Source organism: Penicillium chrysogenum (assembly GCF_028827035.1).
Source record: "Penicillium chrysogenum strain IBT 35668 chromosome Unknown utg000005l_segment0_segment0, whole genome shotgun sequence".
In the NCBI taxonomy this organism is placed as follows: Eukaryota; Fungi; Ascomycota; class Eurotiomycetes; order Eurotiales; family Aspergillaceae; genus Penicillium; species Penicillium chrysogenum.
In genome coordinates, this window is record NW_026622753.1 from 5698770 (window position 1) to 5721191 (window position 22422).

Consider the following 22422-nt stretch of genomic DNA (forward strand, 5'->3'; position numbering starts at 1 on the left):
TATTCATTGACACGCCCGATGCCCCTGATAATCCTCATACTCCATGTACTCCTCGTATTCCCCTCTAGGTGAAAACTCAAGGTGATAGTCGGACGAGTACTTCTCGGGCACATAATGCCGTCCCCAATTCGCAGGATTGTTCCATGGGTATTCGGGATCTTCTGAAGGGACGGTGTGCGATTTTGTGACATTCGACTCAGCCCACCACTTTGCTTGATCAGGGGCGTCGAACTGCTTGCGCCTGAGTAAGAGATCCAGTTCCCACTCTTCATCAAAGCTCATGATGAGTTCCCCTAGGTCTGTGGTGGGCAGTAAATGTTGTTGCTCGGTGGGCTCGAACGGCTTGGCACGATTCGACCTTTTCAATTCCGGGTGAACGCTGACGGCTGACCAACGCGAATCACCTTCAAACTTGGCCTCCAGCGCGCCAACCATTTTCCGGAGTACCAACACTTGACCCGCGGCATCGTAGGAGCTAGAGGATCTGATGGCATTTTCCAATAAGCCCAACTGAGAGGTAGCTTCCACGACAAAGTCCTGGTTGATGGGCTCATTCCGCGAGAGGACTGTCATTATGCACCACCAGGCCCCCTTGAAGTTGTGAACCTTGGAGAACGCACGCAGCAGCATCTTTAATAGCACCTGGTCGAATCCATGAGAGAGCCGCCACCGAGACTGGTAGATTGTCGTGAGGAGATCGACGGCCAGTTCTGGCGTCCCACCCCCAATGAGGTAACGGCTGGAGGAAGTCGCGCAGAAGTGTTTCACCGAAAGACCATTGGTGTTGGCACAAACATCATAATATTCAAAAATGGCCATCTTGATCAAGCCTCCATACCCAAGGGCTTCTGGGTCCACTTCCATGACCCGTTGGAAGAAAATGGGAATCCACGAAGTGAAACGCTTGCTATAACGGAGAGAAGGAACGTTCTTCCAGTAATCCCATTCAGATGTAATCAGACGTCGCGCGTTCGCCAGGCCTGTCTTTTTGCAGCTGAGGATCGCGGCGATCACAGCCAGCTTCAAATGAAGCGGTCTGACAACGTACCCGCCGGTGGTGGCGTGGTTGTAAATTGCCAGAGCATCGGTATGCCTGCCCATGTTGATAAAGTGCTCCATCCGCTTGTGGAGCGGAACGTATAAACTGGCAGTTTTGGAGGCCACCATCTCGCTCACCGTTTGAGGGAAAGATTCCTCAGCGGGAATATGAATCGGGGCAATTTTATCTCCTCGTACCGCCCAAGTATCAGAACTAGACCCAAGGATGCGCCTTGAAGAAGTTAAATGATCTTGTCGGTTCTTGGCGGCTTGCTTCAGTCGCCAGATTCCCACAGGATTGTCGGTCATTGCGAGTTTTCGGCTCTTCAGGAGTGACTTGATAAACCGATCGTTAATACCGGTATTCCAATTCTGATCGTGGGCCATGTCCATAATGGTTGTGATCATATCTTCGTTGCCCTTTTCAATGATCGCTTCGAGGATGTGTCGGTGGAGTACTTTGTCGGGTTGTATGTCAAAATCGTTGATACAAGAGATGACGAAGTCGAGAATTTGCGGGCCTGTGTGGGTGGGATAGTATTCCAAGAAGACGCGGTCAAAAATCATAGCGAAGTCCTTCTTTGATTGGGTGTATCCGTGCTCGTGCATAGCATGCATGCCATCCATGACCCTGTCCCATTCACAATTAAGTGCTCGGTTGTAGATAATCAAGCCAATGGTCCGGCATCCAGGCTCGGCCCCATAACGTGTTGACATCTCCTTGACCATAGCTTCGGCTTCTTCGGCTCGCCCAGTTTCAACCATGGCCTTGACCATCGGATTGAAAAGTTTCTCGGTTGGTTGCCGACCGAGGGATTCGAGACGTTTAAGGATGAGGCCCAATTGGGATGACAGCAATTCCATGCTCCTAGTTTTCCTCCATAATCCATCTAGATAAGCACCACACAGACCACAGTCACGGTCATCCTCGAAGCGTTGGAAGAAGAGGAATTTGGCAGAGTCCAACCTCTTCGACTCGATCAGACATCGGAGGATGACCTCCAGCAGATGTGTTGGAACAGCAAAGCTGGTGCTGAATTTATCATATATGACGCCGACAGAGTCGATATGGCCTTCCTTTGCAAGCAGATGCATCAGTGTAGCCCACATCTCCGCTGAGACGACACTGACTTTATCCAGGCGGTTGAACAAAGTTCGAGCAACGAACAAGTTTCCCTTGATGCAGTTTGCAGTGAATATAACACATGCAAGCTCTCGTCGTTCCCAAGAAATGTTAGGTGTCTGTCGAGTGTGCGCTAAGAACAAATTCGCAGCAGTGATTTCCCGCTCTTCATTCAACAGCCTGCGGATTTCGGCGTCAAAGGGTAGCTTGCCAGATTCTTGTGCGAGCTCGCCCTGCTGTTTCTCGCGAGCCAGAATTTCAGCGTTCTGAGCCAAGCTCGGAGCATCGATCTTTCCCGTGTAGTTGGATTGTGCAATTGGATGGGTCCCAAAAAGCGAGCGTTTTGAGCGAGCATGGTGTTTTTCCAAGCTGACCAGGGGCCTAGGCTTGGGCTTTGGATCATCCTTTTCTGTCTCGAACCCTGGCTCGTCAGGCCCGTTCCGATTCCTCGCCTTGAGGGATCCAATGCCCATAAATTCGCCCGCTTCCGCCGCCTCAACCATCACCTTGAGTCGTTTGGCAGCAGATGTTGCGTCATAATTCGGGGCAGTGCTGTGTAAGGTTCGTTTGTTCTCGATGATTTTCTCGGCAATGCGGACTCGGCGATGGGCTTCGTACGTGAGGGCTGCGACGGTGCAGAATCCGCCGACTGTTGAGCCGGCCAGAGCCAATTGGCGGAGCACTCGGAGGGCATTTGGAGAAGGGATTATTGAGCCGGATTTTGCGGCGCGGGCAAGCATATTTGTGGATGCTGAGCGCGGGTTGCGCGCGAGTTCACCAGTCGTGCATGAGCGGCCTCACACCAATGTTCCGAAAATGAGCAGCTAGGTGCAGTCAATGAAACGTAGATATCTCCAATCACCAGGTACGATACAAGATTAAGTGTACAGGCAATTGAAGCTGAGAGAGTAGGGTAAGTTCGGAGCAACTTCTTTTTTCCCGATGCAAATCAACTTGCGTATTAGGACGCTGCCGCCCGCCGGAGATTGGCTCGGTCATACGACCATGGATCTAACCGGATACATCCTCCACAGCTTCCTGTCCTCAACCTTCAAAAATCAAACCTGTCTCGAAAGAAATACATGGAAAGGGGCTCAATGTCTAAGTCAAAGGAAGTCGAGCTGCCCACACCATATTCTACAGTTATTCCACGACCATCACGATGATTTGTTTGTCCAATAGCTCTATACCTAGGTAGTCTTCTGTTTTTAGCATGCATCAAGCATCTTCATCACGAGATACCCAACAGCTACATATGTACGGATAGGAGCTCTCTAGAGTAGGAAAAGAAACACAGTCTATTTCAATCATGTAGAACACGTTCCATTAGAACAGACGCCAGCAAAGCAGGCATATAACATATGCTGCAACTTATTATCTCACAGAGCTGTCTATCAAAGCAAAAGTCCATCATGCTCGTCGGCATCTTCTTCCGCTCTTAGATCGGCAGGGCGGCCACTCTCTAGGGTAACTGGCACAACAATTAGCATAGTGCCCATAGGATCCCAGGACTAAACATACCATGCGACTTGATTAGCAGACTCATGAGGAATGCTACGCCAAAAACAGCTGCAAGTGCCACAAACACTGTCTGAGGCAACGTTGCAACAGTCAGACTGTAGATCAAGTTAAAGATAGTAGGTGCAACAACTCGAGCAAGAGCATGTAAAAGACCAGTGGCACCGAGCATCTGTCCGATGCGTTCATGAGGCACATGCTTGGTCAGAGATGACTGTAGGATTGCAGACCCCATGCCACCTAGCGAGGCGACGACTCCGGACATCACCATGACTGATGGTGCTTTGGACAGAGCATAGCCAACGTAGCCCAGTATATCGAAAATTATAGACGCGCGAATTAGAACAATGTCCAGCGTGTCCGAGCCGCGAATGGTTCCGTCTTCCTCGCAAGGGGTGCGGAAGAAAAGAGAGATAAGCGGAAGCACCAGGAAGAGATTGACCACTCGCACCACATTAATGGTCGCCACAAACAGACTGGACTCTACGCTGCCCCAGTTGAACATGTATTCGGCGTAGATGATGATAACCTGGATTGTACCCAGGGCAACTCCAAAGACAGCGGTATCGATAGCAGCCAACAGAATGATGTTCCGGCGTAGAGCCTGACTGGCACCGCGGCGGTTAGGGAACAAGACGCTTGGCTTTCCAGCGGCGGGCATCAGAATTGCAAGCGGGGTGATCAGGTTCACTGGGTTCCAGACACGCCAAGAGTACCATTTAGGAGAGTCAGCATCCACAATTTTCATGCGATGCTTCTCGCGAGCCGCGAGCTGTCGATCCTTGGACAAAGATTCAGGCACGATGAAGAAGACCGATAGACAGAAAGTTGCATGGAATGCAAGCGCAATGTAGAAGACCAGTAGCGTGCCTCCACGTTTGATCAAAAAGGCTGCACCACCCGGTCCAGCTGCAATTCCAAAAAACAGAGCACCGTGGAATAAACCGAATGCCACGCTTCGCTTTTCGGTTGGCGTACAATCAGAAGCATAGGAATGGATCAAAGCCTGTGCGGTTGTAAATGACCCACCGAGTCCATCCATGACTGCTCCAACCAGAAGCATATTGACTGAGAACCGCTCTGGCCATTGAGCCACGATGACAGTAATAAGTTCATTGAATACCGCGCCCATCGCGCCTAGAGCGATCATCTTGGTTCTTCCGTAACGATCAGATAAGTGTCCGAACCGGGGACTCACTAATGCCGATATAATACCAGCAATAAGATTGAGATAGAGCTGGAACTGGGCAACCAACGACTGAACTTGTGGTATCTGGCACTGGGGGTTATTTTCGCCGAATATAACAGGGAGATAGGTGAAGCCAGGGTCTTTGGTGGTCTTTTCGGCGAGATAATCTCGACAGACGAGCGACATGATCAGGTTGATCTTGGGCACAGCAATTCCACCAAAGCCCAGGGTAAAGAGGAGACCGAACGGAAGCAGCCACCAAATCTATCATGTTTGCAGATTAGAAAGTTGTTCCTGACGCTGTTGTCGCAAGCCATAGTCACTCACGCTCGGTTTCCTCCATTTCGGCCGACTATCCGTAACATAAACAGGCTGTTGATGCAACAGGCTATCGGATTCATCAATTAGAGGCGTGTTTTCATTCACATCTCCTGTGCGAGTCTCTCGGGTGTGCAGCTGGGCAACATCGGGATCCCCCGCAAGTAGTTCTTCGTTCTCCATCATGAAATTGGAGGCATTGGAGGTGATTCCAGGATTATCCAAGGTTATCGTATAATTCAAATGTTGATATATAAGATCTGAAACCACAGACAGTTCATCCCCATATGAAAGAGGGGAGAATGTTAAGTGTTTAGGATTCCTTGAATTCTTATCGGGATTTCATCATTGGTAATCGATAGCTCCGGAATCTCCGCACGGACTTAAGTGCTTGCCCAGGAGGTGCCGCGGTTAAACTGGGGTGTCATTCTGACGACCTGCCCTGTCGTATATATCGTGGATGCCTTGCCAACTTGTATAGAATTGAAAACATATTATACCGTACACTAATCCCAAATTTTATACTCTAACGCCTCCAACACCTACAAGTGCCATATATACAACACCCAAGGATCAACCCTCTTGGTCCGAAAAGGAAAAGCTCAAGCCCACTCAGCTTATATCACCATGGAAGCTTGTTCCTGGCCTGCAAAGAATTTCTTCTGACCCAAGCACCGCTCGCTGGTGCAGCCCTGGCAGCGCAGTGTCATTTGGCGAGAACACAATTCTCCCTTCTGCAAATGATCATGAGCAATATCGGCAAGTGCCTGAATGAAGACTGGGTTTCCGTTCAAGCTCTCTGCGCGCTTGACACCTGGGTTGTTGGCTTCATGGATAACTTCCTGATCCAGCTCGTAGAGTGTCTCAATGTGGTCACTTGTAAACGCAATGGGCACTAGAATCAAGTCCGTCTGTCCTCTTTTCACATACTCTTGAACAGTATCACTGGTCTGGGCCCCGAGCCACGCACTAGGTCCCACTTGAGATTGCCAGCACAGGCGGTAAGGGTTTTTGAACCTGAGTCGTTGCATTACGGCATGAACTGTCGCTGCGACTTCCGCGGGGTAAGGGTCGCCTGTGTGGGAGAGTAATTAGTGTAATTCTAGCAAGTAATCAGGGGACATCAGCCTACCTCGGTTCACAACGCTCATAGGCAAGCTATGGGCCGAAAACAGCAACACAACCTCGTCTCGCTTCTCCTCTGGGTAGGTCTTAAGCTGAGCCTCGATATTTTGTGCGAACGCCTCCACAAGACCAGAGTGAGAGGGCCAACGGTCAATGACGCTCCATTGGATTGTGCCAGCCGGCTCGGATCCTCCATTTGCGCGCTTTCCCTCGAGACGATTACGCCACTTCCACAGTTCGTTTAGGGAACTTCCGGTCGTTGAACAAGAGTACTGCGGGTATTGTGTAAATGCGACAGCACGTCCTCCCTTGCCCTTGCCGAATCCATCGGCGAAAAGCTGCTCATACATGGTCTCGGTCAATGGGGCAGCGTAGCGGAAGGCAACGTAAGGCTTATGCGGCGCGGTCTCCGGGGACATCTTATCCAACAGCTTACACATTTCTGCGCATTGATACTCGGACCATTTCCGAATGGGCGACCCGCCGCCGATATCCGCGTACTGCTTTTGGATCTTCGAGGTTCTCCGGCGTGCGATGAGGGGCCCGAGATACGATTGGAGTCGTCCAAGGGGAATCAAATCACCGTCTGCCTGTAGTTCAATGTGTTAACATATCGATTCAAAGCCGCGATTTGAACAATTTATGATGCGTACAAATAGTCTGCTCAAAAAGTCCTCCACCTCGTCCGTTGTGGAAGGTCCACCCATGTTCATAAAAACCATAGCCGTGGGACCCTTAGAGCCCGTCGCATCTTGTGTGACTGGCGGTACTACCGTCGCGAGACCTCGTTGATTGCATCTCAATCGAGTGCTAATTGCCGACCGACCTCCAAGAGATGTGGTCCCAGTCAATAGCTGTCGGGGGATCGCGAAAGGGCTGCGGAATGTCATGGTTCGAAGAGGCCAAGATATTATATCGAGGAGTAGAGCAAAAATAATGCTGATATATTAATGAAGAGATGACAATTCCGACTTCCAACTTCCAACTTGGACCTCGGAGTTGTTGAATCCGGTCCTGCTTGCCCCATGTAGCTTCCGACCACCGGATTTGGACCAATCAACGCAGGAAGATGTCAGCAGCTTCAGGCATCAGCGTCACCTGACCTTCGTGTTGCCCGCGTCAGAGAGCGCGTCTCAATGATACTTTAGACTTGATTAATTTACACCTTTTAATATTTCCAATCTCCCGAGGATACCTACTTCGTAACAATGGTTGAAGATAGCTACACGCGCGAGGAGGAGAATTACGAGGATGAAGAGCTCGACGAGACCGTGAGTATCAAAAGTTGGAGATATAGTTACCGATTGTTGACGGTTGCCTACATAGAGCTTCAAATCAGTCAAAGATGCGGTGCTGTTTGCTATAGATATTAGCAGTTCGATGCTCACGCCTCGTCCATCGCCTGATCCTAAGAAACATGGAGACGAATCACCCGCGTCTGCAGCTTTGAAGTGTGCATACCATCTGATGCAACAACGCATCATCTCCAACCCTCATGACATGATTGGCGTTTTGCTTTACGGAACGCAATCTTCCAAGTTCTATGATGAAAATGAGGATGACCGTGGAGATCTCTCATATCCTCACTGTTATCTATACACGGATCTTGATGTTCCATCAGCCCAGGAAGTCAAGCAACTGCGGTCCCTCGCATCTCCAGCAGATGCTGATGATGACGTACGGCAAGTTTTGGAGCCATCAAAGGAGCCAGCCTCCATGGCCAACATGCTTTTCTGCGCCAACCAAATCTTTACCTCAAAAGCTCCAAACTTTGCTTCTCGACGCCTGTTTGTCGTGACCGACAACGATAATCCCCACGCAGACAACAAAGGAATGCGGTCTGCTGCAACAGTTCGTGCGAGGGACTTGTACGATCTTGGTGTCAATATCGAGTTGTTTCCCATATCTCAACCAGACCACGAATTCGACACCTCTAAATTCTACGACGTAGGTCATTAACCTTGATTGCATAGGGGTATACTCACAATTGGCAGGACATTATCTACAAAACATCGCCCAGTGATGGAGATGCCCCTGCATACCTACAGCCGGATACCAACACATCAACAGCTAAAGGCGATGGACTTTCATTGCTCAATTCTCTGTTGTCGAGCATCAACTCACGATCTGTCCCCCGCCGATCGCTGTTCTCAAATGTGCCACTTGAAATCGGACCTAATTTCAAAATATCCGTCAATGGATATTTGCTTCTCAAGAAACAAGAGCCTGCAAGGAGTTGCTTCGTCTGGCAAGGAGGCGAGACTGCTCAGATTGCCAAAGGAGTCACAACTCTAATGTCTGATGACACAGGGCAGGAGATTGAGAAGTCTGACATTCGCAAGGCATACAAGTTTGGTGGCGAGCAGGTATCATTCACCATCGAAGAACAACAGGCGCTAAGAAGCTTCGGTGACCCGGTGATCCGTATTATTGGGTTCAAGCCACTGTCAGCCCTCCCGTTCTGGGCCAATGTCAAGCACCCCTCGTTTATTTATCCCTCTGAAGAGGACTACGTCGGTTCAACAAGAGTCTTTTCTGCACTGCATCAGAAACTCCTCGAATCGGAGAAACTGGCTTTGGTCTGGTTCATCCCCCGCAGAAATGCCTCACCAGTCTTAGCTGCTATGATTGCAGGTGCTGAGAAGATCGACGAGAATGGCGTGCAGAAAATTCCACCTGGGATGTGGATTATCCCTCTTCCTTTCGCAGATGATGTGCGCCAAAATCCAGAGAGCACCGTCCACCGGGCAGGAGATGCGCTGAACGACGCCATGCGAGATGTTGTTCGCCAGTTGCAGCTCCCCAAGGCTGTGTACGATCCTTCAAAATATCCGAATCCTTGTGAGCCTTTGTCACTTCAATCTTTGGGACAATGATACTGACTGATTCGCAGCGCTTCAATGGCATTATCGTATCTTACAGGCTATCGCCTTGGATGAAGATTTCCCAGAATCACCAGATGACAAGACCGTGCCTAAGTACCGACAGGTTCACAAGGTTGGCTGCTTCCCTGATCCCAGAAACTGCCGGAACGTACTGACCAAATGGATGTTCTAGCGCGCTGGCGACTATATTCTTAAATGGGCCGACGAACTGAAATTGCAAGCCTCCGAGATGTTTGGTGGGTCAGTAGCCGCCACCTCTACGCTGGTAAAGCGAGGTGCCAAGACCGAGGCAGCTGGTGAGCACCCATCAAAGCGAGTGAAGGTTGAAGACAGTGAGCCCGGAGTGGAAGACGAAGTGAAGAAATGCTATGCGAAAGGCACTGTTTCCAAGGTGAACATTCAAATTCTCCCAGGTGATTGACTAAACTAATACTCGCCTTCAGCTTACGGTGGCCGTGCTGAAGGAATTCTTGCATGCACATGGCCGTGCTACAGCAGGAAAGAAAGCAGATCTCGTGGACCGAGTTGAGCAGTACTTTGAGCAGAAGTTTTAAACATTGATTTGAAGTTTGCTCAGGATCGTCTTGGGGTGGTCCAAGGTTGCTGTAATCTGCGGCCCGTTTAATGAGTTATGAGTGTATCCTACTTGCCTGTTTCCATAAGGTCATAGTCATTTCAAATGAATCGATATCTTTTATCCAGGATGATGTTAGGGACATTATATATAAGAATATACCGGCGTTTCTTTTTCGATGTCTTTTCAGATGTATACAAAGGCGCAAGCCGGTAAAAAGCGTGACCGATATATATCACCGGTACTTCTTTGTGCAAGATGCCAGAAAACACCTCTAGCAGCAACTACACGGGTAAAAAAGAGATCGCCCTTCCAAGGTTGGCCTGTCTTCCTAGATAGCCTTCTCCGATAGTCTCTTCATAGGTCTTTTCATAGGTCTTTTTACAGGTCTTTTTAGTGGTCTTTTCAGTGGTCTCCAGATGTCTTTATATAATCCTTTTAGATATCTATTTAAGTTTTCTCTCCCTTCTTAGTCTGTTGAGTTCCTGACACCCTGCCCCCCCGACCTTCCCCCGGCATCGCATATAGCCCTCCTGGGCATTACAGGACCTAGCTAGCCCTGGTGGGGATGGGTGGTTTGCATCAGACTTCTACCTGTTCCACTATCTCCTATCCCCGCAATTTCCACGACGTGGGTGTTTCCTCGTCCTATTGTCTTGTCCGCTCTCTGCTAATTTTACGAGTATAACTAGCGCCTAACCAAATATGGCTGACATGCGAAGACCCGTGGGCCCTCGTCACAAAATACCGTGGATACCTTCATGGTAACCTAGGTGGCCGTCGGGCAGTACTAGATGGCGAGAGACTCCCTAACATCTTAGGGGCTGGGAACGTACGTGTTGTGCCACGAAAAGATCTCCTCGAGAGGTACCTTAGCACACTACAAGAGCAAGCAGCCGAAGCGGAACCTTGTAAGGTTGATCCTCAAAACCTGAGTACAGACTCCCGTTTGAACCAAACCGCCGAAATCTGGCTCCGGCCTTGGCAGAACCTGCATCAGGATGTCGACTGGGATGAAGGGTTGGTCCCAATGCAAGCATCACTCAATGCATCCACGAGCGCTTCCACATCTGAATCGCCACACAAGCTCACAGGGCGCATTAGCGGGAGCCGGGCCTGATGGGTACGTTGACTTGACTGCTTGTCCTGGTGATGTCACAGGGTGAATGGGTATCTGAAGCAGTACATTTGGACGGTCTCTGGAAATTTAGCGCCTGTCTTGGTAACTATTGATTAAAGTCTGATAAAATACAAAGCGTGAATGATAAGATGCTTTGGCCACCTGGGGGGTATCAGAGCATGGAGTCACTATTGATAGTGGAGGTCACATGTAGAAATCTGAATGGTATGGTACATGTACGTATGCATAGTAAGAGAGAAAGACAATGGTAAGAATATACATTTCATGTACTCTGATTATCCAGAAATCCATCAACGAAAGTGATGGAGTATGTGCATGAGGAACTTCGTCCTCGGCGCTTGAACGCAATTAATCTATGAAGAAAGTAAGGCCCCTGAAAACTCCAAGTTCTATCCGACAAAAAGGGGTACCTGAATTCCAAGTGGGCCGGTGTTTGTGTTGTGTCGCAAAAATCATGGACATCATGACAAAAAGGTGGAGGCAAGGATGCAACGCCACGAGTCCCACGATATGTAGATACCAGCCTGGGAGGTGTCGCTGGATTTTGGAATGAATGCTCAAGCCGAGAGCGCATTTAACACTGCCCGTAGACTCGACAATAACATATTTGTTCATCAGGACAACTGCGAAAACGGTTAGGTCAACATTACGGCGAAACGTGATCGATCATAACTTACTATACCCCTTCCATGCCAAAAATGACATGCCACAAGAACTCCATCACCCTTCCCGACGAAGCATCGCTAAGCTCCGTATCGATAACCCATTGGCGGAACCGGATATAGTCCTCCAGCGGGCGCTTCTGAATCTGCTCTCGCGAGACAGCGAATTGCGCGCAACATGCGGCGCCAATCTCGGCAGGCTTGCGGAGATATTTCTGGCCCGGGAACTCCTGATCCGTGGTTGAGGAGGCATTCAACGGAGGCGTACTCGTGCCGTCGAAGACTTCCATCCAGACCGGCTCGGTGACATGGCCATTGAAGCGGTGGACGCCCTTGCAGCCCGGATTCCAATTGCAGCGAAGATTCACATAACCGTTCTGCTGGACGAAATCGAGTTGTAGGTTGCGCATGGCTATGACGTTGTCGTGGAGTGGCGCGTCCACGTGCCAGGCCATGAGAAAGCCTGCGCGGTGGGCGTGGAGAAAGGCGACGGTCGAGGGAAGATTGTTGTAGAACTCGATTATATACGTGAAGTAGGCCATGGCTTCGTGGCCTTTGTTGAATGGGGTCGTAAGAACATTGGGATTTAGTCGTGTCTCGTGTGAGGGGTTGACGGTGTAGATTGCCCGTTGCCAGCTGTTTGGAGAGAAAGAAAGCCAATTAGCCGTGCTTCTTCAGTGGAGGGTTGGAGATCAAAAGCACTCACTCGGGAAGCTCTTCTTCCACCCATTCGGTATTCTCTTCTTCTAGCTTGGCCATGACAATCACCTTATCACCAGGTGTTGTCTCGCCATGTGGAGTCGAGGCGGTGTCATTGCGATCTAGCCAATTAATCACGTATGCGCCAGCGCGATATTGATTGCAGATGTCTTGTAGATGCGCCTCGAGTAGATATAGTGAGAATAGGACGAGACATGAGACGCAAAACCCTGCTATACGGAGACCGCCTCTCATTATGAATGATGAATGAGAGGGATAATACCCCGGGGACTCTGCGGAGAGGAGCCCGTAGGTGTTAAGTCGAGGTTGATGATTCAACTAATAAGCCATTGATATATACGGTTTCCGATGTATGATAGCGATGCGAGATAGGACAAGTGATTTCAAAGTACCAAGACGCCTGAAGGCGAGTCAGAAGGCAAAATGATATAAAAGGAAGGCGTAGTCGAGGTAATAAAGGACAGGGAAAGTAGAAAGGGGGACAGATTAAAAGGAAGAATTGTACCCCGTACGGAGTAGAAAGTGGAAACCTGGGAATATTAAAGTAAAATAGAAAGAGGGGAGCTCTTCGAGTGGACTCCTTAACAATGTCATGGACATATCATTGGCCACTGGGGCGTTCAGGGGAGCCGCCCTTTAGTTTGATGCCAAGGGGCGTTTGGGTTTTTGGTTGTGGTTGGGGGAAAAGCAAAAGCTTGGCTATGGCGCACGCTTTACCCCTTTTTACCATAGAGTTTACGCTTGAGCCATGGATGGACCCCTCTGGACGGGATCAAGGCTTAAGAGTTTAAACCTTGTAAATGGACAATCCGTTAAAACGTTCCAAGGTTGTACCTGAGGCAACCGTATTTAACCTAACTAAACTATCGCAAAGTTACCTTGGTATTGGAATCCACTGTGGCGACACGCGTGTTTTTCCCGTACCACGGAATGCACGTGGCGTCGGGCTTGAGACTGCCAAATTAAAAAGCTTTCCAGAATTGGAAGACTGAACGCCGCAATGGGAATAGTGTGAAGTCCTCCACAAGACTATTATTCGGTAGGCTCGTATCACAGTGGGGCTGTCTCGCTTGGTTGAAATGGGTTTAAATTGTTCGGATTATTCATTGCCTTTACTGGTCGGCTCCGATGATCTCTTTTCCATGCACAGCCTACGGAGTACATACTCGGACATCGAACTGGACAGTTGGCACCCCTTGGTACGATTCTCATCGGCGAACGGACTCTTGAAAGATCAAGGGTCCTAGCATGTGGGTTTTTTTCGATTGCAGCGTGTGGCTGTAACAGACATCAGGCCCACATATTGGCCGATCAGCGGCACTGCAATATGTTGGATGTCTTGTAATGACGTCTCTGACATCAGAGGCATTCAAGCGAGCCATTTTTCATAAGGCCCAGGCGCATTTTGATTGTTGTGTCATTCAGCAACCTTAAGAAGCCTCGTTGCTCCCTGTACGTGTATGTTGTCGGAGTTGCGTCGCAATGGAATATCGACTGCACTGAGTGTTTGCATGCCGTGTGGTCGTCGATATTATTTCTTGGCTCGTCTGATCTTCACTGGATCAGTGAAGATCTCGGTGATCTCAGGGTTGCCTCTTCGCTTGTTAGACTAGCGTATTGTTGTACGTTGTATGTTGTACTCATACTCCGTGGGAAACGGAGTACTTGAACAGAACAGGATGAAGTATACATGGCTTAATGCGGTGAATGGTCCAGCGTGCCACACGTACCCCAAGTAGACTATAGAGTGCCTCGACGCCTACCCTTGTAAAATCATACTAGGCCGGAAAAAAAAAGGTATATTCTCGTTTTTACACGCGGCTGATTTGCATGTTACGCGTCCCCGTCTCATGTTCAAAGCATTGTGAAGTGATCAATTTCACGGTACGCCAATGGAGATAAATCGACATAAAATCAACAAGTTTTGATACATTGTAGAGGACAAGTGTTGCAGTCCAGCTGCCTGTTATATTATGCTACACAGAGATCTTCCCCGGCTAATCAACTATCATCACCCTCTTCTTCATCGCTGACCTCTTCCCCATTTGCAATCGCCTCCTCTCGAATTTTGCGTGCACGTTCCCGCTTCTTGTTCAGCAAAGTATTCAACTTCTTTGCGACGTTGAAGACACCCCCAGTACCCTCGCCACAGGCAGCACACGACGGGGTTTTCCGGTACCGCTGTAGGGCACAGGCCTCACAGAAATAGTGCCCGCATTTGGTGACGATAGGTTCTTTATAGGGCTTCAAGCAGATGAGACAGGCGAACGGGATGCTCTCTAGCAACTCATCCTCCTCATCATCATCGTCTTCTTCGGCGAGTTTGCCCGCGCCCTTTCGCTGTGAAACCACTCGCCCACTTAATTGCTTGCCCTTGGTGTTGATTTCCCAGTCACGATCCAGTTCCCATCCTGCCTTGTATGCCTCTCGAGAATGGAGATATTTACAACTGTCTCCAAAGCCACACTAATTATAGATAGGTTAGTCTCGATTCACAATAGACAGATGGAGGCGACAGCGTAACTCACGTAGCCAGTTTGTTTCCAATCTTTGCACACATCGGGGGCAAAATCTGTCACGGTGATAGTCCTGACGTTGGTGGCAGCTTTGACAGGACCGAATTTCCCTGGTGCATTAGGGTTCTTCTGGATGAAAGATTGATAGTTGGCGGCGCCCTTGTAGGTTCCGTCCGGCTGTGAGGCAGAGACTGTGTTTTCCCGGGTTTTGCCCAACAAATTCTTCTCGCTTAGGTTCTCATCATACCAGTCGGAGGCCTTTGTGGCATCGTTGCTCGAGGTCAATGGAGCGGGAACCGCGGTTGTAGGTTCGTCTTCTGCACGCTGTTTCCTTGTCGCATTTGATGTGGATGATGCGGTGACAGCTGCATTCTTGCGCCGTCTCTTGATCCGTCGGCCTTCTTCGTCGTCGGATGATACAAAGTCGGAGTCGGAGTCAGATGCAGGAGGTGGCGTCGCGGGCTTCTTGCGAAAGTTGGCTTTGCCTTTGGAGCGCTTCTTGAAGGCGACTTGGGGAACAGAGCCTGCAACTTCAGTTTCTTCACCCATATTGTATGTTGGATACGGTGAATATTAGTCGTAGATGTTTAAGCAGTTGTGTCAGATGGAAAGGTTGTAAAGACGCACGCATATCGTTGGATATCGAAACGGCCATCGAGAAATGACTAAGCAGATCTAATGCCCGCGGGCCGGGCAAACAGGACAAACGACCTCCTCACTTTGGGACGCGTTTGATAGCGAAAATCGCAGCAGAACACGCAGGGACCTGTCGAATCAGCATTTCATATTGTTTCTACAGTTTTATAGTAAATTTAAAGGTACCCGGAACAAAGATTATAGCCTAGTATCGTAGATTCGTCTCACCGTCTGGGGTAATTATCGATCGTGAATCTCAAACACCGGCGCCATTTGGCAATAACAACACCACGTTCGCTCACTCTCGTTATTCTCTTCCCTCTTCTCCCCCCGCCGAGTCATCCAAACTCGACCTATCCAATCACTCCCTACGCTCCCTTTCTTTCCTTTTTTTTACTTTCCTTTCTTTTTCGAGTTAGCTGTCCTTTTGTTTTCCTTTTGTCTTTTAGTCTTTCCTTTATTCAGACCAACAAGGCCGATTCCAAAGGCCCTGCAGATCCCGAGCACTTTGTTGTGGTTAGTTGCATCTCTTCGCGCGTGTCTGGCCAATCTTACCGGGAGCTCACTGATTCGTCCGAAGGTCCTCGGTGTTTGTTGTTTTTAATCGTGTGGGATTTCCCCCTCTTCCCTTCCACATCTTTGAACGGTGTGCCGTTCAACGCCCATCGCATCAATATTAGCGTGCGGTAATCTCGAAAAAAAAAAAACGTCGAACAACTCTTGTCGCTGGTCGGCTCGGCAAAGATCCCGACGGGAATCGTCTTGCGACAACAGCCTTTCACCGAGCGCGGTAATTCGGATGATGCCCGCGGCCTAGAATCACAACAAAGATCAAGCCGCGATTCCCTGATATCTCAACGGCAACTGTGTCCTCGTCACTAAGAGGGTTCAGATGCCGTTTGAGGCCCACGATTCCCAAATAATGACCGCATCCAATGCTGAGGCCACCGGGTCATTTGCATCGATGGAAGACCCCTTCGTTGCGAATTCCGGAAGGCCAGCTGTGCCTGGCGACTCCAATCGATTCTCCTCCTTCGACACACAGCTATACAGCCTAAATGCGTCTTCGCCAGCACAGGCCAAACGGGCCCTCGAGGCCCACTTGGCGGAGACAGAGCGTCGACTGGAGGAGGCATCGAAGCTGGGAACGGCCCTTATCGACCAGCAGCGGCAGCTATCAGAGCAGTTGAAGGAGGTCGAACAGGAGCAGAATGAGGGAGAGATGGGCCCGGAACTGCGACGCAAACTTGCGGATTTGGAGAAGGAGTACAACGAGATCGGTCGTGAGTCCGCACGGGCGTTTCTGGGACCCAAACGCCTTGCCGGGGGCCCGGAGGATGCTCAGCTTGGGACGCCATCTTTCGATCAAAAGGTACTGCCTGGGTCTTACATCTGACTCTGGTCCGATTTCTAGCCGAACTAACATCGAGATCTGATAGTCACCCTTAAGTCCCGCTTTGTTCGCCAGTCAAGCTACAAATTCCCCAAGCAAAGTCAGCGTTCCATCCCGAAAGCAGCGCAACCAACCATCCAACCGTGTCCACGATATCGAATTTGCGACTGAGATCTCCACTTCACTTTTGGCCCAGGTCCGGCAACTGCAAGCTCTTCTCGCAGAACGGGATGAGACACTCAAGTTTGTTAACTTGGAAAAATCGCGACTTGAGTTGGAGGCAGAGGGGTATGCACAGAGAATCCGGGCGCTTGACGACAGTGAGCAACGATACAAGGACGAGAACTGGGCGCTAGAGACTCAAGCACATGACTTAATGGCAGCTGCGAGGGAGGCCGCGGAACGTGAACAACGGCTCAACAGCACTATAACATCGACAAATTCGGAAAAGAACGCCATGGAACGAGAGCTGGAGGAGCTCAGGCAAACCAATGCCAGGTTACTTGAAGATCAGAGCCTCACTCAGAAGGCGAATGACGCGGAAATCCACCTATTGCGGCGGAATCTGACTTCTGGCGATGCTGAAAAGGCCGCTCTTCAAAAGAAGCTGATGGAAATGACCTCTCAAAATCAAGAACTCGCCAAGGCAGTTGCCATGAGGCTCCGGGAGCATGAAAATCAAGGCACTAGGGATGTTCCATATGACAGCGAGGGCCACGAGCCGGAGCATATCACACCTGAGAGCTCTCCTCCGCCATCCCCCAACAAGTTCACTCCTCGACATGGCCATCTTGAATCGGAGACTTTGAAGAGCTCGCTCGGTCATGCTCATCGCATGATCCAGAACCTTAAGAGCACAATTCACCGTGAGAAGACCGAAAAGATTGAGCTCAAGCGTATGCTACAAGATGCTCGGGATGAAGTTGAGCAACGCCGTCGCGATAGCACTGCGCCAAACGGAACTAGCAAACGCCAGAAGAACAAGACAGATTCGTCTCGAAAGCCACCCCGCCCGGATCTTCTGGGCGCAGGACGCAAAGAGAAATCATTTGTTGAACTTCACGACACCGATTGGGAAGACAATGCCGGCCAAATCAGTCCTACCCAGACCCACACCAAGGCGATATCCTCTAGGGACCGCCCTCGCTCCGAGTCTCCCGATGGACCTAGCGATGTCTACCAAACAGCTACCGAGGCGGAAGATGGATTTGAAACGGCGAATGAGCGGGCAACCGCAACTGAGAGCGAAGCATTCCAGACTGGTGTCGAAAGCATGGCGGATGACAGCAGCGATTCGGCAGATCTTACCGAGACGGAAAATAACCTACAGAGAACCCCTGTCCGCCGTGTGCCTTCTTCCCTGGTTATGGCCAAAGCTCGCGATCGCGCCTCATATAACAGCACTGCTTCCGCATCTTCCGATGACGAAGAATTCGATAGAGCGTTCGGCTCTCCTAGCCAAATGAATATCTCCCGACCCCGTGTGAAGTCCAAACGCAGCATGTCGAGACGCATTCGTCCATCTGGAGAGGCTACATTCGCGTCCACCAGTCGACCTTCGAGTTCACGCGAGTCCGCAGCACCCAGTTTTGCGCCCGCGCCAGCAGCTCAAGAGGGCCAGAGCCTCTTTGCCGAACTTGCAGAGCTCGACAGCACCGAGGATGATGAAGTCACCTCCCAGGCTTCGACACCGCGCATGGAGCCTGCATCGGGTTCACGAAGACCCTCGGATGCAATGCTGGATGTACCCTCCACGCCCACAATGGTGGATTCTGGTGTTATGACTGAACCTTGGGAGCCTACACATTCTATCGGTGCTGGCATTGTTGCTGGAGCTGCCGGTCTTGCTGCGGGAGCTGTCCTGCCGCATGCTCTCGCTGCACCCCACGCAACTCAAACAGCAGACCGTGAGATCGCCGAGGAAACGGAAAAGCGTTCGGTGGAAGACCAACAGGGCAATGTCCACGCTGAACCTGACCTACCCGAGCTGGGCATGGCTAACGTTTCCTCTCAAGAGACCACGCCCTCTGCACCTAAGCGACCCGATCTCAGTGTCTCGTACATTACTGCGGGAACCACTACGCCTGTGAAGCATCAACTACCCCCGCCGGAAGTACCGGAAATGACGATATCTTCAGTTTCATCCCAAAACACTAATCCCGTTCAACCAACGGTTCTCGTACCTGAGCCAATCATCAAGCATGTCGATGTCATCAAATACGTGGAACGCGAGCCGGAGGTGCCCGAGCTGACCTTCTCCTCCATCACCACTCAATCAACTTCCCCTGTCCATGCAACACTTGCCGTGCCAGAGCCTATCATCAAGTACGTCGATGTGATCAAGCACGTTGAACGTGAGCCTGAAGTGCCGGAGTTGAGCTTCTCGTCTGTCGCCGCTCAGTCGACAGTACCTGTCCAGGCAATCCAGGCAACTGTTCCTGAGCCAGAACCTGTCATCAAATACGTCGACGTAATCAAACACGTCGAGCGTGAGCGCGAGATCCCCGAGTTGACATTATCTTCCATCAATAACCACTCCACTGTCCCTGTCCAGGCAACTCTTGCTGTGCCGGAGCCTATTGTCAAGTACGTCGATGTGATCAAGCACGTTGAACGCGAACCCGAGGTCCCCGAATTGACCTTCTCTTCCATCACTACTCAAACCACCGAGCCGGTCAAAGCAACTGTTCCAGAACCGGAGCCACCTGTCATCCAATACGTGGATGTTATCAAGCACGTTGAACGTGAGCGTGAAGTGCCAGAGTCAAGCTTCTCTTCTATCGCTACTCAATCTACTGCGCCTGTACATGCAAGTCTTGCTAAAGCGGAGCCGGTTATCGAATACGTCGACGTTATCAAGCACGTCGAGCGCGAGCGTGAGGTGCCCGAGTTAACGTTCTCTCCCATCAACAACCAGTCCACTACCCCTGCACACCCGACTGTCACCAAACCAGTGCCTATCGTCGAGTACGTCGACGTGATTAAACACGTTGAGCGTGAGCGTGAGGTGCCCGAATTGACCTTCTCTTCGATCGCCGCCAAATCCACTAGCCCCGTCAAAGCAACCGTTCCTGAACCGGTGCCACCTGTCGTCCAATACGTGGATGTTATCAAGCACGTTGAACGTGAGCGTGAGGTACCGAATTTGACAATCTCTTCCCTCAATCCAGCATACACGGAGCCTATTATCCCAAGGCCCCGCCTTGCCCCTACACCGGCATTGTCATTCTCCTCTGTTCGCTCTGTGGAAACTCATCCAGTGAAGTCTATGCCAGTTGTTATCCCTGCGGCGGCAGATTTATCCACTCAGACTGAGTCAACAGAGCCCAAGCCCGCGGGTGCCGCTGTCGTTGTTCGCGAAGACCAGCCTACTGGCGCTACTCGTAGCCACACTAGCACTGCCAATAGTGACCGGCCCGCTGGTGCCGGACTGGCCTTGAACGATATCTCTGGGAACGCCCTTGCCCGCTCTGGTAGACAGCAATCTATTTCAGTGAGCATGGACCAAGGGTCCCAGACTATCCTATCCTCTAAACAGATAGATCAAATCCTTATGGATCGTGTGTCCTCACGCCCGCTATCATCTGACAGCCAGGTAACAGACAACTCACGGGAGATTGCTGCAGTCACTACAGCTGCCGCGTCAGCTTACGTGACACCCAAAGCTCCTACGCGACCTCGTCTTTCGCAAGTTCAGTCTGCGAAATCGACAACGCCAACACACCGCCGGCCTCACAGTGCCGCCAGTCAGACATCAGGTGTTAGTCACCCCCCACTGCCCGTCGATCACCGGGAAGCTATCATGGCAGCCGAGAAGAAGCCGATCGACATGCCTCCGCCATCTCCTACCTCTGTCATGGGGCCTCCTTTGGCACCTGCCTCCGCCTATCGCATGAATTCCCAGCGCCCACTTACTCCAGGCGAACATGCTGCGCGGGCTAGCTCTTCAAGAACCGGTTCATCTCAGGCTAGAATGAGGAGAGGAAGCCAAAGCCAGATGTCTCGACGATCCTCGGTGTCGTCTTTTGCGTCTGAGCTCGAGGAGCGCTTCAACATGGCCCCTCACGCTGGCCCCATGCCCCATGGGTATGGACCCAATACGGATCCGCGTATGATCCAGGCGATCACTCAAACCATGATCGGTGAATTCCTTTGGAAGTACACTCGGAAGACCGGCTCAGCGGATATGTCCACAACACGGCACCGACGATACTTCTGGGTTCACCCGTACACCCGTACTTTGTACTGGAGCACGCAGGACCCTCAAACTGCCGGAAAGAGCGAGCTCCGCACCAAGAGTGTGCCTATTGAGGCTGTTCGAGTGGTTGCGGATGACAACCCGTATCCTCCAGGTCTTCACTGCAGGAGCTTGGAGGTTGTCAGTCCTGGCCGACGAGTTCGCTTTACGGCTACGACGAGCCAGAGGCACGAGACATGGTTCAACGCATTGTCTTACCTCCTTTTAAGGGAGACCAATGACAACTGCGAGGACAATAACAGCGTAACCCTCGACGATATCAATGAATTCAATCCCCCTGGTTTCCGGTCTGGTTCTCGCCAGACAGCACGGATGTCGTTCTCATCTTACAATAGCCGCACCGCTCGTCAAGCAGCCAAGCAACAACGGCGAGCGGCCTCGGCGATGTCAATGCGATCTTCCGGGACTCTCGGAGGGCGTGCATCACCGGCGCTCAGTTCACCCGTTCCAAACTCGTCTCTGCAAGTTCCCGACGAGCGCCAACGTTCTTCGTCAAGACTCAGCACCATCTCCAGTTCCATTCGGGGATCCATCGCAAGCTTGAAGGGCCGGCACGGTCAGACTCCTAGTGTCCACAACGAAAGTCTGCATGGCCAAGAAAGTGCCGATGATCTGAGACAGGTGATCGAAACTCAGGAACAAGACCGGCTCGAAAATGTCCGCGCCTGTTGCGACGGAAAACATGATGTTGGCTCACTTTCTCGCACCAGTCGGTACAGTCCGAGGGTCAACCGCATCCACTCACCCCACCGTCACTGAACATCGTCCAACGAGATGGGCATTTGTTCGTAGGGTTTGTGGGCAGGTCCTCGACCCAGACTCGAGTCACTTCTAAAGATGATGACGAGTCTCCTTTTCTTCTGTCTCTTGTCCAACCAGCAAACCTTTTAATAGCGTTTCCAACTTACCTCCCTTCATACGAGTTGGAATACCTCAATCTCAGGACCGGGACTCAACTGAATTACGTACTATTTGGTGACTCTAGATTCTTGGGCTCCGAAACTCCCTGGATAGTTTCACCCCCAACTTCACACGCCTTCTCTTCACCTACGATCTTTTTCTTTCTTTACTCTCTACGGATCTCAACTCTCCTACTGTCTCTGACCTTCGTTCAATCATTGCGTCCTGCTGGAACGTTTCTCCCAATCTGAGTCTGCTCTTTTCCTATATTCTCCTTTTATGTTGATAATTTCTGTTACCACTTGATGCCATCGTCTTTGTACTGATTGGCTCCACTATTTGTTCCGGTGTGACCATCTTTTGAGTATTTGTGCAATTTGCACCAGACCAGGATGCTAGATATTAGTCTGTGTTCAATTTTGTTGG

General features: G+C 50.7%; 7 protein-coding genes across 7 annotated transcripts; 2 read left to right on the forward strand and 5 right to left on the reverse strand.

The window, feature by feature from the left end:
• Positions 1-3: 3 nt before the first annotated feature.
• On the reverse strand, positions 4-2901 carry N7489_010557 (pentatricopeptide repeat protein; the record flags this gene model as incomplete). Its single annotated transcript, XM_056716306.1, has 1 exon — positions 4-2901. The coding sequence occupies one exon, from the start codon at positions 2899-2901 to the stop codon at positions 4-6; it is 2898 nt and encodes a 965-aa protein (XP_056563928.1).
• Positions 2902-3555: 654 nt separating this feature from the next.
• On the reverse strand, positions 3556-5369 carry N7489_010558 (putative tetracycline-efflux transporter; the record flags this gene model as incomplete). Its single annotated transcript, XM_056716307.1, has 3 exons — positions 3556-3632; positions 3683-5132; positions 5196-5369. 3 exons carry the CDS (start codon positions 5367-5369, stop codon positions 3556-3558), a joined length of 1701 nt encoding a protein of 566 aa, XP_056563929.1.
• A 434-nt stretch (positions 5370-5803) lies between these two features.
• N7489_010559 (ferrochelatase HEM15) lies at positions 5804-7201 on the reverse strand (the record flags this gene model as incomplete). Its single annotated transcript, XM_056716308.1, has 3 exons — positions 5804-6261; positions 6319-6901; positions 6965-7201. 3 exons carry the CDS (start codon positions 7199-7201, stop codon positions 5804-5806), a joined length of 1278 nt encoding a protein of 425 aa, XP_056563930.1.
• Positions 7202-7519: 318 nt separating this feature from the next.
• On the forward strand, positions 7520-9750 carry akuA (uncharacterized protein; the record flags this gene model as incomplete). The annotated part of the gene is made up of 6 exons (XM_056716309.1): positions 7520-7582; positions 7638-8258; positions 8306-9152; positions 9205-9308; positions 9369-9587; positions 9640-9750. 6 exons carry the CDS (start codon positions 7520-7522, stop codon positions 9748-9750), a joined length of 1965 nt encoding a protein of 654 aa, XP_056563931.1.
• A 1735-nt stretch (positions 9751-11485) lies between these two features.
• N7489_010561 (DUF3431 domain-containing protein) lies at positions 11486-12527 on the reverse strand (the record flags this gene model as incomplete). The annotated part of the gene is made up of 3 exons (XM_056716310.1): positions 11486-11534; positions 11589-12209; positions 12280-12527. The coding sequence occupies 3 exons, from the start codon at positions 12525-12527 to the stop codon at positions 11486-11488; spliced, it is 918 nt and encodes a 305-aa protein (XP_056563932.1).
• A 1767-nt stretch (positions 12528-14294) lies between these two features.
• On the reverse strand, positions 14295-15358 carry N7489_010562 (U2-type spliceosomal complex subunit CWC24; the record flags this gene model as incomplete). The annotated part of the gene is made up of 2 exons (XM_056716311.1): positions 14295-14759; positions 14822-15358. The coding sequence occupies 2 exons, from the start codon at positions 15356-15358 to the stop codon at positions 14295-14297; spliced, it is 1002 nt and encodes a 333-aa protein (XP_056563933.1).
• A 979-nt stretch (positions 15359-16337) lies between these two features.
• On the forward strand, positions 16338-21855 carry N7489_010563 (putative nuclear migration protein (ApsA); the record flags this gene model as incomplete). The annotated part of the gene is made up of 2 exons (XM_056716312.1): positions 16338-16817; positions 16885-21855. The coding sequence occupies 2 exons, from the start codon at positions 16338-16340 to the stop codon at positions 21853-21855; spliced, it is 5451 nt and encodes a 1816-aa protein (XP_056563934.1).
• Between the last annotated feature and the right edge of the window lie 567 nt (positions 21856-22422).